General features: G+C 55.7%; 2 protein-coding genes across 2 annotated transcripts; one reads left to right on the top strand and one right to left on the bottom strand.

Moving 5' to 3' along the window:
• Positions 1 to 8,503: 8,503 nt before the first annotated feature.
• Positions 8,504 to 9,814, top strand: DLX2 (distal-less homeobox 2). Its single transcript, XM_054209604.1, has 3 exons — positions 8,504 to 8,828; positions 9,063 to 9,250; positions 9,512 to 9,814. Exons 1-3 carry the CDS (start codon positions 8,504 to 8,506, stop codon positions 9,812 to 9,814), a joined length of 816 nt encoding a protein of 271 aa, XP_054065579.1.
• An 8,671-nt stretch (positions 9,815 to 18,485) lies between these two features.
• DLX1 (distal-less homeobox 1) lies at positions 18,486 to 20,259 on the bottom strand. Its single transcript, XM_054209137.1, has 3 exons — positions 19,865 to 20,259; positions 19,143 to 19,342; positions 18,486 to 18,765 (listed from the first exon to the last, which is right to left on the bottom strand). Exons 1-3 carry the CDS (start codon positions 20,175 to 20,177, stop codon positions 18,511 to 18,513), a joined length of 768 nt encoding a protein of 255 aa, XP_054065112.1. The 5' UTR covers positions 20,178 to 20,259; the 3' UTR covers positions 18,486 to 18,510.
• Positions 20,260 to 21,407: the final 1,148 nt, after the last annotated feature.

The following is a 21,407-nucleotide window of genomic DNA, read 5'->3' as shown; positions in this document are numbered from 1 at the left end:
TCAACAGTAATACATTTGTTGAAGCTTGGTATTTCTTTGAAGAACTGCTAATTACAACACAAGGCCTCTACAGAGCTCTAAGAAACCTTATGTTTGTCTGCTCCTGAGCCCTTTCAATAATAAAAGCATAGATAATCATATAGATTTGGGTAGCATGTCCTTATAGACAAGAATAGACTTAGTTTATATGTTAACTCAGTGCTGCACTCCAAGCTTACTTCTAGAGTAGTTCTTCTTTAGAAAGTAAGTTCTCATTCCCCAACTCCCAAGGAAACACCTCTAGTGAAATCTGAGTCATCTGTTGTTTGCAGAATAATTACTGTAGTTATTCAGACAAGTCTGGTCTACAGAGACATTTAAAATAGGATAGACAATCCAACCCTGGAAGCTACCAGATAAACAATACTGCAGAATGCTGCCAGCATTGCAGCATTCAGCATTCCATTCAGTAAGAAAAGGTAAGTATGCCACTGATTAAAAAAAATGTAATTCACAGCTCCTGCGCTGCAGAAGGGACAATCAAAAGCAACAAGTTGCTCAGGGAAGAAGAGTTTCCTCTTCCAGCTTTCCCAAAAGGCAGAATGGCCACATGCATGTAAAAAAAGTATGGATGTGGACATATGTCTGTCCATACCCAGCATTCAAAGCCTTACTGCATGGATTTCCAGGCACAACAGGCTGCACAAAATTATACTGTTCCTCATCTCAAATTCTATCTGGCTTCAAAACACAGGCTATGATTTTCAGAGGTGCTGAAAATCTGAAGCAACTGGATGTAGTTGCAGTAGCTATAAAGAATTCCTAAGGAAAGCATTGCTACATAGCCTACATGTAACAGCATGGTCTTGGACTCGGGAGTCCATTTTCACATAGAGTCCCAGCCCTAACGTAAAGCTACTTACGCTCTATACGTTACCCTGCATATATCCTTGTGCAGCATCAGCCACAGTCTGGTCCCTCACATATGGCACATAAAGAGTTTTGGGACACATATGTTATTCAGAAGGAGGGTGTACATTTTATCATTGTAGCTATTCTCTGCACCAGCTTCCTGCATGGATACATTTATTTTGCATAATGCTTCCCTTCTGCTTAAATCAAACCACTTCCACAGCAGGTTACCCTAACAGCCCAAAACCATTACTTATACTCTCACACCTGAGCTTATTCAATGCCACCAGCCTTGTTCAGACAAGCCCTTAGATAAGTATGCCCTTCGCTTTCTTAGTCAATGTGCAAACCAACAGTAGCAAGCCTTTAAAAGTGGACAAAAAATTACCTTTCAGAATAAATTCTTGTTCTAATTTGAGCAACCAAATCTCATTCACATGGAATGAATAACTGTTACTTCAAAAAAATCAAGTCTCGTCTCAATCTTTGGAAGTTAAAAGACAACTCTAAAGCAAGGAAGACAAGCAAAGCATTGCCCTTCTCCCTCCATTAGACCAGATGTTAATCGGTTGCCCTGTCAATTAATAAGCACTGGGAATATGAAAATGAATGCCAAACCTCCAACATGCAAAGTATCACACTTAAGAAATGTGTCAAGCTTTGTACTGCAGGATAAAAGGCCTATCAGGATGCATCAGCATGGAACAGTGGGGACATCCTGTGGCCACTTAGATTCTTTGCACTTTAGTGTTCACATAATTTTTAATCCATTTGTTAAACCACTTTTGCAAATTAGATGCAAAGTCATTTAATAATGTAAGAGGGCCTGAAGGCAACAGAATTTGCTTAGCTAACCTCACACCTACCCCTTTATGTGACCCCTTCTTAGCAGTTGCTGTACTCTACCTCAGTTTTCAGAATCTTTTCTTCTTCTGGGTTACATAGTTTCAAAGTCCAAAAAAAAAAAAAAAACCACAGCAAAAAACCCCACAAACTTTTAAGGACCTTGAGCTGGTCTAGGTGGCAACACTAACCCCTGATAGCCATGCATACAAGTCAAAAGCCACATTCTAGTATAATTTATCTAGATTTATAGCAGTGTTCATAAAAGGCATGTAATTCTCAGATCTAGGCATTCTGCCAACAGGAAAAATACTATCAGATTAAATACATGTGTAAAACACCTGTCAATAATGTAAGCTAAGCAACCACAAGAAAACAAAAGGCTGGTAACTCTTGTGAATCTGGACACAGTTCCTTTCATCCCCTTCCCTCCAAGGGAGGAACAATGTCAGGATAGATACGTGTGCAGACTGTGAGGTTGAATGCTCCTCACGGACAACTCACTGCCCCAAACTCCCTCTTTTTTCATACTTAAACGATGGACTTCAGCTATACAGCTCAAGGAGAAGGTCCCCCAGCCAGTTCATGGGATAGCTGTGGCTTCACAAGTCAAGATCATCTCAGTTCACTCACTTCTGATCATGTGGACTTCATCACTTCTAAAAACAAAAAGCAAATTAATTTCAAGGACAATTACCTTTTGCGGTTTATATGTGCATATTTTCTCAATACAGGAAAGAAGTTTTTCTTTTAAATGTACATCTTCAAGCAATTCACCGTCTCTACTTAAGCTGCCTACGAAGACTGGGGATAGCCAGTGCCAAATTCCGGAGCGCATGTCCAAGCATTCCCGTGAAGGGGCTCTGCAGTTCGGATGGCCCACAATTTGAGCCCATTTAGCGTGGCATTCCAGATGGAAACGCAGACATCTAGGACTTGCCCCAAGTGTGTTGCAGCTGTTGCACTTAGGAGGTCTGTTCTTGAGCATATCTTCTTTAAAGCAAAACAAACATCCCACCCTTCCAAGCGAGACATTCATGTTTTCCAGCAGGAACAGACACTGTTATTTGCCAGTCAGAGGAGGCGTCAGCTCAAGCAACATGCTGCAGGAGAAACTGCACTCCACGCCTCAGGCGGTTCACTGGCACTACAGATCAAAACTCACCCAAGCACACTGAGGTGATACAGCGTTTCTCAGCTCCAAAGGCCCTTGTCCACTAAATTGAACCCTTAAAATAATCACACTTAAAATAAAACCAAAATTGTCTAGGTTATTCTCTGTGTTGAACAGTTTGCTTAAACCGTGCTTAGACTGCACAGGTAGAGGTTGTACCAATGTCACAATCAAGGCAAAAAAAAATCTGTTCTCCACTACCTGTGCAAAATGAGAGTTCATAATGGCACAAATGATCAACTCAGCCTAAATCTGCTCCCACAAAATACGCCTCTCAGCTTCTTGTCATCTACAGCAGTATCAGAAATTATCTAATGATTCATCTTGAAAGTATTTTTCCCGCATGCTCTTACTAGAGATTTTTTCCATCTAAAATATTCACACATAAAACACTCTCAACAAAGATTTACCTGAACAAAAGAGGTAAAAATCAACAAAGATTTACTCAGGCTGAACTTGAGTTTGCTCAAATCCGCTATAAAGTGGGCTCAGAACCACCTGCCCCAGAGTGTACATGTACCTGCAGCCCTGGCTGCCCAGCCTGTGGCTGGTTAACGTTCTTGTATAACACTATTAAAAAGATTACTTTCTAGCTGTTCTATCAACCCCCTTCTATAGAAAAAAAAAAAGCATATAGCTTTTGTCGGTGCTGTTACTTATATTACAGCTGGTAAAGAAAAAAAAATAAATCCAGAAACAACAAGATGTGGTCAGAACAGCCTGAAGAGCCCTACTTAAGCACTGGGTGAGATTTCACAGCCATAAAGGAGGCAAGAGGGACAGCTTGGGCGTGCTCTGCTTTATTCCCCAAACCCACGTTCTGCACATGGAGGATTGCTGCTCTACTGCCTTCACATTTTGCACACAGACTTTCCCCCCTCCCCACATCTGTAGCAATAATTAGACCCAAGAATGTGCTGATATTAAACGCTTACCCCAATGCACCAGGCTGTGTACTTCCTCACCGTAGTACAAGGAAACAAATGAGAAACACCTGTGCTAAATAACACCAGACTAATCCACTACTAAAAGTCACAGTTTGCGCTCCAGTCTGCAAAGGTTTCTACTAAAGAAAGGTGCTGAGCTGCCAGTGAATCTTCACTGAGAAAGATAATCTGAGCCCAAGACAGCTTAGTAAACAACTCTGAAAGGATTTTACAGAGCCCATGTCTCCTATCATGCTTGTATAAGCTGTTTACAACAAGGGGCTAAGAAAGGAAACCTCAGGGAGCCATGCAAGGGGGGCATATTCTTCCCAGAAGAGTTCTGTGATTTTTGGAATGAAGCAATCTGACACACAGATGGATGAGACAATAAACAGTTTTTAGAGAAGAAAACGGTAACACCACATTCTGAAACTAAGCACAGCAGGTAGCAAGCTTCTGGATGGGTGTTGAAAAGACTCATACAATTTCCTAAAAGCTGATATGCTTAATCCCTTGGAAAAAGAAGATTTAACTGTTACCATTACTCCAGAGTGTAATACCAGATCTCATAGGTACAATGCAAGCGTAAACCCTCCTCATGGCTTCATGTGGCACATGATTTAAATGACCCATCTATTACGAAGACAAATGCTCAGGACTATACCGTGCATTGTATCACCACAAACCCAACGGAAACCATTTCCCACAGCCGCAAAGAGAAACCTGTACTTGTTAACATGCCACTGCAGTAGACAGTACTGTTCAATTACTTTTTTTAACATTATCAGAAATAACAGGCCAATTTCCCAAGGATCGCCACATTCCCACTGAAATAACTGAAATGGTTCAGGCAGATATGGATCATAATGGATAAAATAATATTAACAACTACAGCAGATTAAAAATTAATTTCTTTCTTAATGTTGGGCGTGGTTCTCTTCAAGTCAAATTTGAGATTGAACATCATGGAACAACTTGCTCTGTTGATCCCTAGGTTAAATTTATATAAAGACCGAGGACGCCAGCCTTTAAGTGCTTTCACATTTTTCTTGGGTGAAGTCTGTTTTAGGAAGAGAATCATAGAAATAATAGTTAATAAAAAACAAAACAAAACATACCAGGCAGGAGTTACTGTAGCCATTTCTCTGAGTCATACACAACTGGCCTGTTAAAAAAAAAAAAAAGAATTAATGGATACAAACTGAGCTGGAGACATGATGATTTTGAGTACTGATGGTCCTTTCTTGTGTTTGTACACACTGTTTAGTATACTTGATAAACAAAATATGTCCACATACTTTGAGAAGCATCCTCATGCTTCTAAAACAAAAATGTCAACAACAACAAAGCCAGCCCAATTGCTTTGCAGCCTCTGGCAATAAGTTCTGTACACTTATATAAACCTCAATGATCAAAACTTTTGAACACAACTTCTCTGCAACGAGAAGGTAAGCATATTTCTCCAATGTGCAACTGAATGACTAACCTCTATAAGATAGATATTTTGGATCATCCAAACATTGGTTCCAACAGGACATAAATAATAACACATGATCTATTACACCAAAACCAAGCAAGACTGCCGAGTGGTGATAGCAGGTACACAAAACACTCATCCTCTCCTCTGAGTTTTACCTCACGCCCTAGTCTCCCTGGGTCCTTTCTAATTATCCATCCAGACAACATTCGCAATCCCCAAAGCAGAGGCAAAAAAAAGTAGAATTAAAATTATGAACTCAACATGAGAACACGAAAACACATAAACGTGTGCCAGCCTGATGCCATTATTTTTTAAAACTCTCGCTAATCCCAAGACTGATTCAGAGAAGTGTGTTTTAAAACATTCGTGGTAGCTGAGTTCTCTTACCTAGTACAACCCTTCCTCCTTCCTTCCTGCTGCCTGGTATCTTCCCTCCCTGCACCATAACCTGTTCACGGCCTGGAGAGTCATGCCTTTATTTATACAAGTTGGTGTTTAAAACAACCACCTTACTCATAAACAACCACCTTACTCGTTAAGTTCAGATAAATGAGAAATAATAAAATCAGAACTACAAGATCAGCCATGTGAACATATGCCTAAGTAACTCTCCATCAGGAGAGTTAGAATGTCTGATCATTCCACACAGGCAAAGAAGTTGCAGGAACAACTCTCTCCACAAGACTCTGGAGCAGCTACCATGTGACAATTCCCTGTGCTAATTTATGAGGAACAACTTGCATGATAAATAGTATTGATATAAGCTGAAGTAGACAAAAACATGCCTTTTGCTTTTTGTGTAAATCACAGTGCACACGCATGGGGCTATATAGCACTAAAATATTTATTTTATTTAAAAAAAAATTTTGCCATATAGAAAGACAAATTTTCAATAAAATCTTTTGCATTACTAAGTCCTCAGAATGGGATAATATAAGGTGACAGGTCCTTTCTCCTCCGTAGGTTTTGGGTGTTTTTTTAAACTTTGCATGCTTCAACATGCGACTAATGAAGAGTAGCTGATTGCCCTGATCTCTGCTGATCATCACTAAACGCTGCCTGTCTCTCCCCTTCTCTCCTGCGCCGGCCAGCGGTTGTTTCAGGCTGGGGACCCCCATCCAGCAACGGGCAGAAAGAGTCGTACAAAGATGTAACTTGGGACAGCAGTAAGCTCAGACTGCGAGTTTTATAAACCAGCTTTTTTTTTTTTTTTTTTTTTTTTTTGCGTTAAATACTAGCGATATTTGAGAAAGACAGCAGTACGCGAGCCCACCGGTACGGGGGCCGCGCATCCCCTCCGTAACCGCCTCTGCTCCTTCCCGGTCCGTCCCCCGGGACCCCGCGGGCTCTGCTCGCCGCCTCAGTACCGGCGGTGCCACCCCGGGCTCCCGACACGCCGCTTCTTTCGGTGGCCGTTCCCCCCCCGGGCTTAACGCCGGCCGGGCCGAGCACTCCGGCACTCCGCCTGCCGCGGCCCCCCTCCCGGGGCCACCTGCTACTCCCGCCGTCGCGGTGCCTCGGCCTGGCCCCGCTCACCTTCTCCCGGCGCCCGCCGTCGCCCCGCCGGGCACAGACGGGCAGGCTCCAGCCGCGCCCCGCTTCAAAGCAACCGCAGCGGGGCCGCAGCGGGGCCGCAGCGGGGCCGGGACGCCCGGCGGAGACACCCGGCATCGGCACCGGCGTCTGCGCCGTGAGGGAACGGCCCCCACCCCGCCAGGCGGGGGCGAGAGCGAGGAGGGGGCCTGAGGGGGCACGCGCGGGGCTCGTGGGGGCGCGCGGGAGCCACCGGCCCGCCCCGGTCCATGCAGATAACGCCCCAGCGGCCGGTCGCTCTTTTTCTTCTTTTCCCCTTTTTTACTCCTTTTTTCCACTTACAGGCGCCCCTGCGTGGGTGCCGCCTCCCTCCCTGCCCTCTGCGCGGGGTCCCTCGCTGAGCGCCCGTAAGATTCCCGCTCCCCTCCCGCGCAGGGACGCGGACACCCCGCGCGTCGCAGCCCCGACGGGGGGGGTGGGGGGTGAACGGGGGACGGGGACCGCCCGCCTTTTAACGTCCCCCGGCGAAAAGACCGCGTTTCCTCATGAGCGGCGGCGGGACAGCCCAAGGAGAAAAATGAAATATAAAAATCAAGTTCTGAAGCCGTTTCCCGGCGCCTCCGGGACATCATTCCGTCTGGCGACAGCTGCCACGCCGGTGGCTGCTGCCCCGTGGCGCTGCCCCGGCAGAGGGCGGCCGCGACCGGCGCCCGCCCGCCGTCCCCCCCGACGGCCGGTGTCCTCGGTGCAACAGCAAGCCGGCACGGACGGGGCAGGGAGACGGGCGGTCGCTCGTGGGTGCCCGGCACCGCCGGGCCCGCCATCCTGCCGGGCCTGCAACACCGGCTGCCGTGGCGGGGGATGTCCCGTGGGCGCCGTCAGCAACGGCTGTGCGTGGGTACCAGCCGAAGCGTCGCCCCGCCGCTTGTAACGTGGCGGAGGTTCCGCTGGAAAGCGCTCCCACCCTGACACGGAGGAGGGCACAACGCTCCCCACGCGTGGCCGATCCCTCGGGGCCAGGACACCCGGGAGGGACGCCCGACGGCGTCCTCCGCCCCCAACTACGCCCGCCGCCAGCCGCGCCCACGCGGAGGTTGGGGGGGGCGGACGCCGCGGGCCTTTCCCCGGCCGGGACGGGGACACACACCGGGCACAGCGCGGCAGAAGCGGCCGGGCCGAGCCGCAGCCCGGGGGTCGGACCGCCCCGTCGGCGGCGGAGAGGGGCGGCGGCATGAACCGTGAGGCGGGGCCGGGGAAGGCTCCTGTCCCGGTGCCGGCGTCGGGGCGGTCGGTGGCGCCGCGCGCCCTCGCGACCGCTCGTGCCCGCGCGCGGCGCCGCTCCCGTCGCGCGCCCCGCCAACTCGCCGGGATACGGCGCGGCCGGGCGCCCCATTGGCTGTTGCTAGGTGACGTGCGCCGCGCCACGTGACCGGTGTTAAATGCCGTCCCGGCGGCGCGCGGCGCCGCAGAGCCCGTCCCGCTGGCGGCGGCGGGAGCGCGGTTCCCGCCCCGGCCCGGCCCGGCCCCGCCGGCCCGCGGAGCGCAGCGCGGCCCGGAGCCGCGAGCATGGTGGCGCGGCCCTGACCGCCTCTTCCCGGTGGGGACGGCCGTGGGGCGGCGGCGGTGGCCCGTGCCCCGGCGGGCGGGGGGCGCGGGATGACCGGAGTGCTGGAGAGCCTGGTGCCGGACATGCACGCCAGCCAGATCTCCGCCGGCAGCTACCACCAGCACGGCGGCCTGCACAAGCCGCAGGAGTCCCCCACGCTGCCCGTCTCCACCGCCACCGACAGCAGCTACTACACCAACCAGCAGCACGGGGCGGCGGGCGGGCCGCCCTACGGAGCGGTGGGCGCCTACCCCTATGCGGGCGGCGGCACCGCCCCCTACTCCGCCAAGGCCGGCTACGACCTGGGCTACGCGGGCGCCTACGGCTCCTACGGGCCCTACGGCAGCAGGGCCTCTCCGGCCAACAACGACTCCGGTACGTCCGAGCACCGGGGGATGCGGCTCGGGGGAGCCGGCGGGAGCCGAGCGGCCCCTCCGTGCCCGGCGAGGAGGCGGTCGGGACTCGGACTCGGGGGTGGGGGGTGGGGGGCGGGAGGGCGCTCGTCCCCGGCGGTCCGGCCCGACGGGGCGGGCGGTGATGCCGCGTTGCGGGAAGGGCCCGGGGCGGCGGGGGCGCCTCTCCTCACCGGGGCCGCCGTTTCTGCCGCAGCAGAGAAGGAAGACTGCGAGCCGGAGATCAGGATCGTGAACGGGAAGCCGAAGAAAGTGCGGAAGCCCCGAACCATCTACTCCAGCTTCCAGCTGGCGGCTCTGCAGCGGCGCTTCCAGAAAACCCAGTACCTCGCCCTGCCCGAGAGAGCGGAGCTGGCGGCCTCCCTCGGCCTCACCCAGACACAGGTAGGGCTCTCCCGCCGCGGGGGCCCGGCCACGTCCCGCCCTGACCCGCCGGGGGCCGCTCGCCCTCCGCGGGGTCGGGGGCGGGGGGAGGGCCGGCGACCGGCGGCGCCTCGACGGCCCCGGGGTGGGAGTGCGGGGGAAGCGGCCGCGCCGCCGAGGCAGCGCCGGCACCGCTCGGGGCTGCGAAAGCTGCTCGTCCCGGCCCGGGCGCCGGGGCGGCCCCGCGGAGGCTGCGGCCGCCTGACGCCTCTCTCCCCGCAGGTGAAGATCTGGTTCCAGAACCGCCGTTCCAAGTTCAAGAAGATGTGGAAGAGCGGCGAGATCCCGGCGGAGCCGCCCCCTCGCCGCAGCGCCTCGCCGCCGCCGCCCCCCGCCTCGCCCCCCGCCTGGGACTTCGCTCCGCACCCGCGCACGGCTGGCGGCGGCGCCGGCACCGCCAGCCCCAGCCCCGCCGCCGCCTTCCTCGGCAGCTACTCGTGGTACCCGCCGGCCGCTGCCCCCCTCCCGCAGCCGGCGCAGCCCCCGCACCACCACGGCGGCGGCGGCGGCGGCGGCATCTTCTAGGCGCCGCAGAGACTTGAGCCCGCGGGGCCGCGCCCGGCGGCCGCGGGGCACCGAGGTGCAGCACTGGTGTTTTGGTGAAGCCTGGCTCCGGCCGTCCCGCCGGAGGGGAACAGATCCGCTCCCCCGTCCCGTCGCGCCGCCGCCGGCGGACCCCGTGTGGGCTCGGCCCCGCGGCTGCCCGCCCTCCCGCCGCCGAAATAACCACGCCGCGGAACAGGCAACCCCACCTCCCCTCCCTCCGTCCCTCTTCCTCCTCCCCGGCTTTTTCATCAAACCACCGGTGCAGAACTTTGGTTAACTTTATTTTTTATTTTTTTAAAGTTGATAGGTGCCTTTGCGGATGACCTCACTTTGAGGATTAAAAAAAAATAAAATGGTAAAAAGAAAAAAAAAAGATAAATAATTTTTATATGTAGATTTAAAACGAGAGCCTCCCGTGTTTAAGTTACCCTTTTTAGCCGTGAACGACACCGTCCGGCGAGGGGGGCCGGTGGCAGCCGGCGGTGCCGGAGCGGTTCTGCCCCCCCACAACGGGGGGTCTCCCGCCCGCGCGGTGCCCCCGGGCGGGTTTCGTGCCCCGACGGGGCCTCCCCGGGGCGGGCGCCGAGCCGCAGCGAGCCCTCCCCTCCGCCCCCCCCGCCGGCAACCCAGCCACCGGTCCTGCCCCTGCGCCGTTTGATGTCTAGAGTCGTGGAAAAAAAAAAAAAGACAAAAAAGGGTATTTTTGGTTATTTATTATGGAAAACTTAAACACTCTTTAATGTTTCTTTTACAATAAGCAGAGATTATTTAAATAAATTATTGTTTCCACGGTGCCCGCGCTGAATTTCTTTGGGGATGGGGAGGTTGGGGGTGTCGATCCGGACCCTGGCGCTCGCTGGGGGGGGGGAGAGCTGCGTCCCCTCCACCCCCTCCCCATTGCAACTGTTGCCGCAAGCCGGCAACCTCCCCCTTCTCCCCCCTTTCCCGTCTACAATAAAATCTCGCCCCTGCCAGTCTTCTCGGCGAGGCCATGAATCACTCAGCGCTGCCTGCAGCAGCCTAGAGCCGCCCCCCCCGCCTCCCCCGCTCCCCCCCGCCCTTGACTGCTGGCGCCAGTGACATTTCGCCCCGGACTGGCTCCTGCCGTCTCCCGGCTTCCCAGACGGGCCAGAGGGGTTTGTGGCAGGGCCGTGTCCGGAGACCGGAGTACGCCGGCAGCCGGTCCCCGGGCACGGGCCTGCCCCGGAGAAATTTTGCCTCCCCCCCGCCGTCGGTGGCACCCAGGCCAGCAGCCTGCGTGGGAGCTTTGCTTTGAGCCGGAGTTGGTGGGTGCCCCCAAGCCCCTCTGTGACCCTTCGAGGGCTGGAGGCGCTGGCTGGACCGCTCCGGGATGTGCCCCTGGTGGGCTGTATCCCACAGGATGTAGCCCTCTGGGATGTAGCTCTCCAGGCTTCACCCCTCGTAGCTGAACCCCTCTGGGAATGTATCCCTCGAGGGCTGGACCTCTCCAGGATGTAGCCCTCTGGGAGGCTCCGCACCCCGCCCCGCACCCCTCCGAGCTGAACCCCTTTCTAGGCTGCACCCCTCGGGACGTACCCCTCCGGGTCGCGCCCTTCCAAAACTGTTAAGCCTCCGGGCTGCACCCTCTGAGGTCCTGGCAGCTGAAAGAAGTAAAGGGAGGTGAAGGGGGGGGGGGGGGTGTCTCTGCCCCTTGGCGCCTCGAGGGCCGTAACCAGCCTGGGAGAGTGCAGGGGGAGAGGGACCGGTACAGAGGATCCCGCTGCAGACAAGATGATGAAGAGGCCCAGCTCGCCCGGGGCAGGGAATGTGCAGCCCGTCCGGGACTCTCCAGACCGGCCTTGGCATGAAGGAGCCCGAGCGGGGCCGGGGAAGGAGCGGGGGGGACCCAGCCCCAGAGTGGACACGTCGGAGTTGGGGGGCCCGGGAGGGCGGATTGCTGCTGAGAGCTTGGGGAAAGCCTGGGGGCGAGGGGAGGGGGGGCAGAGGGGCGAAGGAGGAGTGAGGAAAAGAGAAGGGGGGGGGGTCGGAGGACGAGAGAGGCGGCTGCAAAGGAGGCGAGAGGAGAGAGCGGGAGAGACAAAGGGGGAAGCGGCAGCTGCCCGCCGGCCCCGACACTGCCCCGGCGGCGCGGACAGGGAGGAGGAGAGCCCAGAGCCGCCCAGGGAAACAGCGGGGCCGGCCCGTCCCGCACCTCTCCCCCGTGTCATCCCCCCCGCCGGCCGCGGGAAGACCCGACGGCAGCGGCCTCAGCCGCCGCTCGGGGCGGGGGGGCGAGTTTTCCCGCTGGCGGGCGGCGAAGCGCTGGGGCGGCGGGCACGGAGCGGGGCGGGGGGGCAGGCAGCGGGGCCGCCTCCAGGGACACGGGCACGCGTGTCGGGGGCACGCGTGGCGAGCGGCACGGCGGAGCCCCCCGCCCCTGCGGTCTGTCAGGGGCTGCGCTCCCGGCGGCCCGCAGTGCCTCCGCGGACCCCGCCGAGGGGGTTGAGGTAGGGGGGGAGTGTAGGGGCCTGGGACACCCCTCTGCCAGGTGGCAAGTTTTGCTAAACCGCGCGTCCGGGATGCAAGAGGAAACTGTGGGCGCGGGACATGGCCGGGACGGGGACAGTCCCCCCCCGCCCCGTCGTTTTTAACAGACGCTTCTCGCTGTTAAAGAAAATTCCCTCCAAACACCTGCCCCCCCGCCCCCCAAGTCACCACGTCCCCTTCCCACCGTCCCTCCTCTCGCAGCGGCTCCAGCCCGCTGCAGCGGTGCGGTGCGGAGCGGTGCGGAGCCCAGCTCGGCCCCGTGGGGTCGGGCAGGACGCCCACAGCGGCGTGGGGGCCCCGCGGCGGGGGGATGCTTGTCAGCGGTCAGCAAAGCACTCCGCCCCGGGACGGGGGAGGCCGCGGGTCGCCCCTGTTGCCCTCCGCGCTTTCCTCCTCCTATTTATTTATTTATCGTTTTATTATTAATTTATTAGTATTTATTTGCCGCCTGCTAGCAGCAGCTCTCCCTGGGCTGCCCGCACCTGGTGTGTGCTGGGGGGGGAGGGGGAGGGTATTCGTGCTTCACCCTGCAGCTCCCGGAGCCCTTCCAGACTCTGCATTTCTCCCGCTGCTCGTTGGGGCTTGGGATGCGGCTCACACGGTGCCGGGGACGGCGAAGGCAAGCGGATACATAGGCACCGTAGATGCACACATATAGATGTGTGCATGTTTGCGATCTGCTTTCTCATGCTCTTTTCCTGCCCGGTAGGACGGGGCAGGCGCCGCTGTGAACCACGTCCCCCCGCACACGGCGGCAGCTACGCGGGGCTCGGCCGCCCGGGGCCGGGAAGAGCGGCGGGGAGCAGGGCAGCCGGGGGGCGAGAGCTGCCTCTGCCCCCCTCTCCGCCCCCCCAGCACTCCGGGGAGGGTTTGGGAAAGGGGAGGTTGGGCCGATTCCGCCCCCCGTCCCAGCGCCGACGCCCCCCTCTCCACGTCGGGGGCGGCTGAGCGGGGCTGGTCCCGGGGCGGGGGGGGGGGTGGCCGGGGTAAGTGATGGCTCGGCGGGCAGCCCGGCCCGGGGGGGGCCGGTCCGGCAACCGGCCGGGCGAGGGGCACCCTCTGCCTCCCCGGCGCACGGGCGGGGCCGGCCGGGCTTGTGCCGCGGGTAGGCAATTTACTCATTTGCCCCCGGTGAAAAGAAAAAGCACGAGAAATTCAATTAAAGCGGCTCTGGCAAAAGGAGTTATTTGAGGCATGAATGTCTCCCCTAAAGCTGCAGCAATCATGTGGCATTAGACACTTCCGGAATCCTATAGCCAACTTGAAAAATCCCAGACCCCTTTTTTCCCTAATTTTTGCTCTGATCTGTAATTTTATCCACATTTGCACTAGTTTGAGCATTCTGGCTCTCCCATCTGAAAGCCTGCAATTACTATATAATTCTTCGCAATTTCACATGTCCTAATATGGACTGTAATTTTTGCGCAAGACAATTTCCTGCTATTTCAAGCATCAACATTGTCAAAGTTGTATGTACATAATAAATGGGAATATCAATGCATAGTTTTTAGCATAACATCTTGACTCCTCGATAATTATATCCGTTCGGAGCCTACGCAGAATTAGCCTGAATTGCATGGTAACTGCTGCTGCTTTAAAATTTTTAAAAATTACTCATAATTTTCCCAAAGATTACCAAGATCTCGAGTGCACAATGTCATCAGCGTAATGAAGAGTAAACATTTATGCTAATAATCTGCAATTTTTTTCATCAGCTATAAAGACAGAGGCTATATAGCAGAAAATTTCAGTCATATTCTGCAAGAGCAGAGCTGCAAAAAGGCTGCTGCGCTCAGAGGCATGTGCATCTCTGGGGGATCTCAATCCACATTTGCACTCTCAGGATATTATTATTGTGCTCGGCTTCTTTTTTTTTTTTTCCCTCTTCTCTCTTCTCCTCTTCCCCTTTCTTTCTCCCTCCCTGATCCTCTCCCTGTCCCTCACGCTCTCTCCCTCCTGTAACTTTCGTAGCAAAAAGCCGCGTTTCGGTCCTTTGGTTTGTTGTAAAGCAAAGACTTGTGCCCAGAGCCGCGGGGACTGAGGCGGAAGGTAAGGGTGGCGGCGACACAGGCTTCTTTCCCGCGGGGGTAGGTGAGTGCGCGGGGCGCAGCGTGGACGGGTGCCCTACGCGGGCCGCGGAGTGGGGAGGGTGGGAGTGTGTGTGGGGAGGGGGGGAAAGCACCGGCAGCGGCTCCGCCGGCCCAAATTCACCGCAAAACTCCCCGCCGGCGGCGTCGGGGCGCGGGCAGGGAGCGGGGCGGCGGGGCCACCGCGCAGAGCATCCGCGGCGGGGGCATGCCGCGGGCCGAGCCGCGGAGCGCTGCGCGGGTGGGAGCGGAGCGGGGGCACTCGCCGCACTGGGCTCCCCGCGGGAGGACGGGGGCTGCCGGCGCCGGGGCGCGCTCGTTTTCGGCGGTGGTTCCGCGGTGTGCGCTCGTCCGTTCTTCGCGAAGGGGAGCGTTACTGCCCGGTGCCCAGCCGGGAGACGGGAGGCGGGAGGGGAGGGCACCGGCGCGGGGGGGCTGAGGGGGAACGTGGCACTTTTTCACCGGCGAGAGAGCGGCGGCGGTGGCGGGAGCGGGGCCGGCGGCCGGCGGCGGGCAGAGCGGAGCGGGCGGCGGCGGGGATTTCTTATTCCCCCTCTTGTCAAACGAAGGGAGCAAATTCCGAATGCAAACGGACTTGGTCTCTGATATTTGATTTTTTTTTTTTCTAGTTTCAGGGGCCGCTCTGTGCTCTGCAATTAGATTGACACATGTACAACATCCCCAGCCATTCAAGGGGGTTCGCAGGGACACTCCAAAGGGATTTTTTTTTCCTTTTTCTTTTTTTTTTTTTTTTTGGGGGGTGGAAGATATTAAAGAGGTATCTGTTGTTTGGCAATTTTGCTAAGTCTGTCTTCATTACTTCAACATTGTGCATTTGCTAATTTGGAAGCCCCTTCCTATTGACAGCTCTGCTCCATACACCTGCAAGCAATTTGCAGAGCTCCAATATAGGAGAATTGCAGAGATGGCAGCTCGCACCTATTTTATTTTTTTTTTCTTCGCTTTTCTCAATGCACAGCAAATTTGGCTTTCAGTGCGTTATCTCTTTTGTTAATGCAAAAAGATTCCCTGGGCGAAAAAATTGCTCATAATTACCAGAGAGATGGGGAAACTGCATTAGAATAAATAAACCTGAAATTACTGTAATTATGTTGTGTTTGATGGGCTCGGCTTGTAATCAAGAAGAGAATACAGTGAAATGATGCTGACCCTCTTGGGTTTGCAGCTGTACGCGCACTTTGGGGTCTTTTTTTGCAGAAAAGAGTCATTTTGATCATCATTAAGCTGTGTGTAACCTATTTCAGAAGTGTTTGAAAATGAGGGGCACTTTTTTTTTTTTCCCAACAAGGAAAAAAAATATATCCCAAAATTACATTTTGCTATTTACAGGCTCATCCATAAGGTTGTGTTTGCGGGGTGACAATTGTTAAAGGTATAATATTCGAAATCAGGACTTAATCATTGTAATGAGGTATTGTTTCAATATAAGCACCTTTGGATTATTCATAGTTTAATTAATATCCTCATTATGAAAATCTTCGAATCAGATATTTGATGAACTACTTGTCAGCAACAAGGCAGAATTAATTAGGCCTGTATTGAGATTAACATTTTCAAATGTACGATTATAATAGACTCTAACTCAAGACCGCCTCGCTGGGAGAAAACTAATAATTTCTCTATTTGCACTGTTAGCAAGACGTTATTGAATTAGGAGAAGCTAATATATCTTTAAAGCGCTCCGTGCTGCTTGACCACCCCGTTCCCGTCCGGTCGAAGGCATTTGGTCTCCGGCCGCGGCCGCCGCGGGAGTTGCGCGGATCCTGGGGGGGCTGCGGGGCCGCGGAGCCGCCCCGCTCCCGCTCCACGGGGAGCTTCGGGCTGCCCGGGACCGGGCTGGGGCCGCGGCACAGCGGAGAATACTAGAGCTGGGGACTATTTTCCGGGACGGATCCAATACCCCCGCCGACCGCCGCGTGTGCGCGCCCGGGCGGATGCTGCGCCGCCGCGCAACGGCTGCGCGCCGGGGAGCGGGTGCGGGCAGCAGCGGCGGCGGCGAACCGCGGGGCGGGTGAGCATCGCCCCCGCGGGCCGGCATCCCCGCGCAACCTGCGCGCAGAGCCACACACGGCGGAGCCCAGCCGCTCCCGTCGGCCCTCCGCCCTGCAGCGCTTTATCCCCGGTACCGGCCGCGGGCTCTGCTCGCCGCTGGGCCGCCCCGGCGAGCGGGCACGGCCGAGCCCGCCGCTGGCAAAGCCGGGGCGGCCCTGGGACGGCCCCGCCGCCGAGGGGATGGGAGGCCCGGCCCGGCGGGGTGGCTGTCGGGGCGGGGGCCGGGGCTGTCCCGCTCCGCCCGCGTCCCCTTCCCGGCCCAGGAGCTGGTCCCGGGTCGTCCCTCCCCCGGCCGCCCCTCCGCGGAGCGGCCCGCGGCCCGTGGCAACCTTACCCGGCGACTGGCTGGGCCCGGCCGGGTGCCCCCGGGGACAGGCTGCTCGGTGCCCGCCCGCCTCCCGGTTACCGCCACCGCCGTCCCGCCGCGGAGCGCGGAGCGTGGCCCGGACCCCGCTGCCGGCCGCCCGTCGAGACAGGGAGCACGCGTGTCTCTTTTTCCAAACCATAATTTTACTGTCTCAAAGAAACTTTATAACTTATGTACAAAGATTTATGTGGGTTTTTGTTTTTGTCTTCTTTTTTTTTTTTCCTTCCCCAGATACAAAGCAATAAGTTAAACATTCTCAATATAAAACTAAACTTTGACATAGAGAACACTAAACACAGCCGAGCTCAGTTTATCACATCTTCCGAGTTTCACAAGTAAAATGTCAAGATCTCAGTACACAAAGCATCATGTTTTACAGCCACACGAAACAGAACGGAAATAATAATAATAATAATAATAATTAAAAAAAGGCTAAATTTGTGCAACATGTTTACAGAACAATAATAATAATAATAATTAAGAATAAAATATGTACAGCGAGTAGCTCCTGCACGTCGGCTTGTGCATTTCGACTTGGGTCCGGCTTTCCGCGGGGATGCTTCGCCGGGGTTGCGCGGAGCTGCGCGGCTGCGCCCGCCCGCCCGGCGGGTCGCCGTCGCCGCCGCCGCCGCCCTCGGGGCTCTCGTTCCGTCCTCCGCGCCTTGCCTCGCCTCAGCCAAGCGCTCGGCAGCTGCCGCTATTCCACTTCAGAGTACCGAAAAACGTGCGTTTATTCCCTTTGTTAAATACGCGAGAAACGCCAATCGTTGGGACCGAACCTCTCCACACCAGCGAAGTATAAAAGTTTTTGTAAAAGTTAAAAATCTCATCCTTCTCTTGTGGTGATTTACTGGGGGGGGGGGGGGGGGGGAAGAGGGGAAGGGGGGGGGGCTTGGGGCCGAGGGACCGTGTGTGGTTTTCTTTAAAGTAAAACTGCGTCCGAGCGGTGCACTCAGCGAGCCGGATTGTCCGTTTGTTTCTAGCACTCTCATAGTGGTAATTTAAGTCAATAAATAAAACCCCTGTCTTCCCCTTTTAACAACAACAACAAAAAAATATACGGATGGGTAGCGAAAGGTACAGAAAACGTCGAGGGAAAGAAGCTCTGGAAATCGCATAGCTTCCTTCCCCCTTGCAATTGAAGAGACCGTGAGATCGGGGGTGGTAAATAAATGACCTACATTTCAACAGACACAGACAGACAGACAGGACAGAGGAGAGGGCTTCCCTCCCTCCCCCCCCCCCCGCCCCCCTACAAAAACATCTTTTTCTGATTGTCCCACAAAGCCGCGGCCGGTGCTCGCTCTGCTCCCAGGCTGTTGTGCGGTGCTCGGGGCCGCTCCGTCAGCTGTCGGCGCCGGGAACCGGCCCCGCATCACATCTGTGCTCTCCGGCACCGAGCGGCAGCGCAGCGTCCTAATGGCTGGATGGGCAAGAGACCTCCTGTTTGTTTGTTTGCTTGGGTTTCTTTTGTGTTTGTTTTTTTTTCCCTCTCTCTCTCTCTTTCCCCTTCTTTTTTTTTTTTTCTTTTTTTTCCCCTTTCCTTTTGTTTTACTCAATTTCTTTTTTTTTTTTTCCGTAATAATTTTAATTCTTTTCGGGACCGATAGTGCTTGCGGTAGGGGAAAACGGGTTTATAATCACATCAGCTGCGGCTGCTGCATAGCTTCTTGGTGGGCCGAAGGATACCACGACGTGTAGCTGGGGATGTAGGTGCCCGGGGTCCCCGACGAGGCCTTACCGGAGGCGGAGGTGGTATTCCACACCGGGGGCACCGGTGGCGAGCTACCGGAGAGAGCCCTGCCGTTGGTCAAGGCGCTGCTCTCCAGGGCGGCCCCTCCTTGCTTCATCAGCTTCTTGAATTTGGAGCGCTTGTTCTGAAACCAAATCTTCACCTGCGAACGGGAACGGGGCAGGGCTCAGCATCCCTCGGGACGGTCCAGCATCCCCCCCCACTCCCGCCCCCCCCACCCCCAGGGGTCCGAGGGACCTCCAGCTTCTTCCCCTGATCCCCCCCCCGCCCCCCGTGGCTGCTGTGCCATTTTGTGATGCCAAACCACCCGGTAAGACATCCCCCCTGCCGTGCCCGCCCTGCCGAGGAGGCGCAGCCGGTGCCGCGGAGGCCCCGCGGGGGCCTCCGCGGCACCGGCTGCGCCTCCTCGGCGGGGCGGGCACCGTTACCCGCATTTTTGACCCGTCTGCATCACTCGTGGGGGTCTCCCACGCCGGTGGTGGGGGACAGGGAGAGGGGCCGGCTCATTGGGAGCTGTACCTGGGTCTGGGTGAGTCCCAGAGATGCTGCGAGCTCGGCTCTTTCGGGGAGAGCCAGGTACTGGGTTTGCTGGAACCTCCTGTTCAAAGCCTGCAGCTGCAAACTGGAATAAATAGTCCTGGGTTTGCGGATTTTTTTCCCTTTCCCATTAAAGCGAACTTCCCCTCCTTCTACCACAGTGCTTTTCTCCGATTCGGCCCCTACAAACCACAAACGATGCAGAATAAATAATAATAATAGCAGCAATAGTATATAATAGCAGTAACAGCAATAGCAGCAGCAATAGTAACAATAACAGCAGCAACAGCAACAATAACAATAATGAGGAGGAAGAAAAGTGAAGCTCGAGTAACGCTAACAAAGGCTCTGGGCGATTATGGGAGCCCAGGCTTCTTCCCAGAGAAAGTTTGCTATTTTTACAGGCTGCAGTTTAGGTTTAATTACCCTTAATTGCATACATTGTTTATAGCGCTACGCAATAAATAATTACGAAGACTAATACGTGCACATCTGGGTTGATTTCTTTTCCAGCCGGGCATTGTGTGCTCTGTGTACTGCTCCCCTGTGATACTCAGCCTCTCCTGACTAATATTTTGTAATTTAATTTAATTTCCCCCCCCCGATAGATTTTTTTTTTTTGATACAAGCACCCTCCCTCCCTCCCTCCTTGCCTTCCCTCCCCCCCCTCGCCCCCCCCCCTCCCCAAAGCCGAGTGCACCTACCTGTCTCCTCTAACCGGGTCTGAGTCAGGCTGGAGCTGTTGGGGTAGGACTGCACTGAACTGATGTAGGGGTTGGTCGAGTGGCTGCTGACCGAGTTCACATAGGGGTAGCCCAGCGGTCGGGAGAAGGACGAAGCTGTGCTGTACGAGCTGTCGGGCTGAGAGTGGCCCGCGGAGTGTAAACAGTGCATGGAATAGTGTCCGTGGGACATGGGAGAAGGAGACATTTGCTGGCTGGGCGGCCCAAACTCCATAAAGACAGCCTTCCCTGAGACGGGGCTATTTAGACTCTCTGGCATGGTAGTCATGGTCATTTCTTGTCGCTTGGTCTGTGTGTGTGTTCTCTCTTCAGCTTGCCTTTTTGGGGTCTGTTGTGTTTCTCAGGACAGGAAAGAACCCAATTTAAGCGGAACAGGGTTTTTCACTTTCCATTCATAAGAAAATGGAGTTTGTCTCTTTGAAAAGTCTAAGCATGATGCTGTAGATCTACACAAACTCGCCTAAAAGCTTTGACTCAGCCAAGCCTATGAATATTCATGAGCTGGCGGAGCTGATTGGTCCGTCGTCTTGCATAATCGCTCGGGATTGGTCCGAGGCGCTCGGGGCTCGCCCGGACCCCGGTGAGCGCGGAGAGCCGGACCGGCAGCGCCGCGCGTCCCCGACCACCGGCCGCACGCCCCGACGGCACCGCCGGCACAGCTTCCCGGCCTCCACCGGCTCCCCAGCACCGCTCCCGGCCCGGCAGCCGCCTGGACACCCCGCTCCCGCCGGCGGCGACGGAGGGTGCCGAGCCGGAGCTCGGCGGGATGCAGCGCACCGCCCTCCGCCCTTCCCCCGGCAGCCGCGCTCCGCCGGCCCCGGCGGGATGCGGGGGGTGACGGCCCGGCGGGCCGGCCCCGCTCCCCGCCCCCCGCCCCGCTCCGGTCAGACGGCAGCGGCGGGATCCGCGGGCAAAGCGGGCGGCCCCCCGCCTGCCCGGCCGCGCACTCTCCGCGGTCGCGCAAGGGAGGGGCCTCCTCTCCGGCCCGCGGGTCCCAGCGCCGCCCGCACCTCCGGAACGTGCCCGCCTGTTATTGCCATTATTGTTCTTACAAAGGCAAAAAAAAAAATAAAAATCCAACGGAACAAAAATCGCCCTGAACGGGCCAACCGGCGCATTTGAGCTTAAAATGAAAACTTCCGCGTGCGTGAGCGGTAAATGAGGTGGGACTTGGGAGATCCTCCCCAGAAAGCCCACGATGAATCCCAAATTACTTTGTTAGATAATTAGAAAGTGTTGATAATTATTTCTTTCATAATTCAGCGGTGTGACTGTAACAGGAAAATGATCTTGTGAAAGTTCACACGTGCAGATGTATTAGTTACTGATTCATTTGATTAAATGCTAGTCTCAAGTGCTCTGATCCACAGCTGAAGGCGGCCCCATTAGCATAACACTGATGTTTAATTTTCATACGCATAATTAGCCATATATTTAACACTAATAGCAACATGCAGCCTTCCAGCATTAAACAGCCTGGGATTTGATCTGGCCTGGGCTGAAC

Source organism: Rissa tridactyla, chromosome 7, assembly GCF_028500815.1.
Source record: "Rissa tridactyla isolate bRisTri1 chromosome 7, bRisTri1.patW.cur.20221130, whole genome shotgun sequence".
In the NCBI taxonomy this organism is placed as follows: Eukaryota; Metazoa; Chordata; class Aves; order Charadriiformes; family Laridae; genus Rissa; species Rissa tridactyla.
Note: the sequence above shows the minus strand (reverse complement) of the source record. Positions and strands in the feature narration are given on the sequence as shown.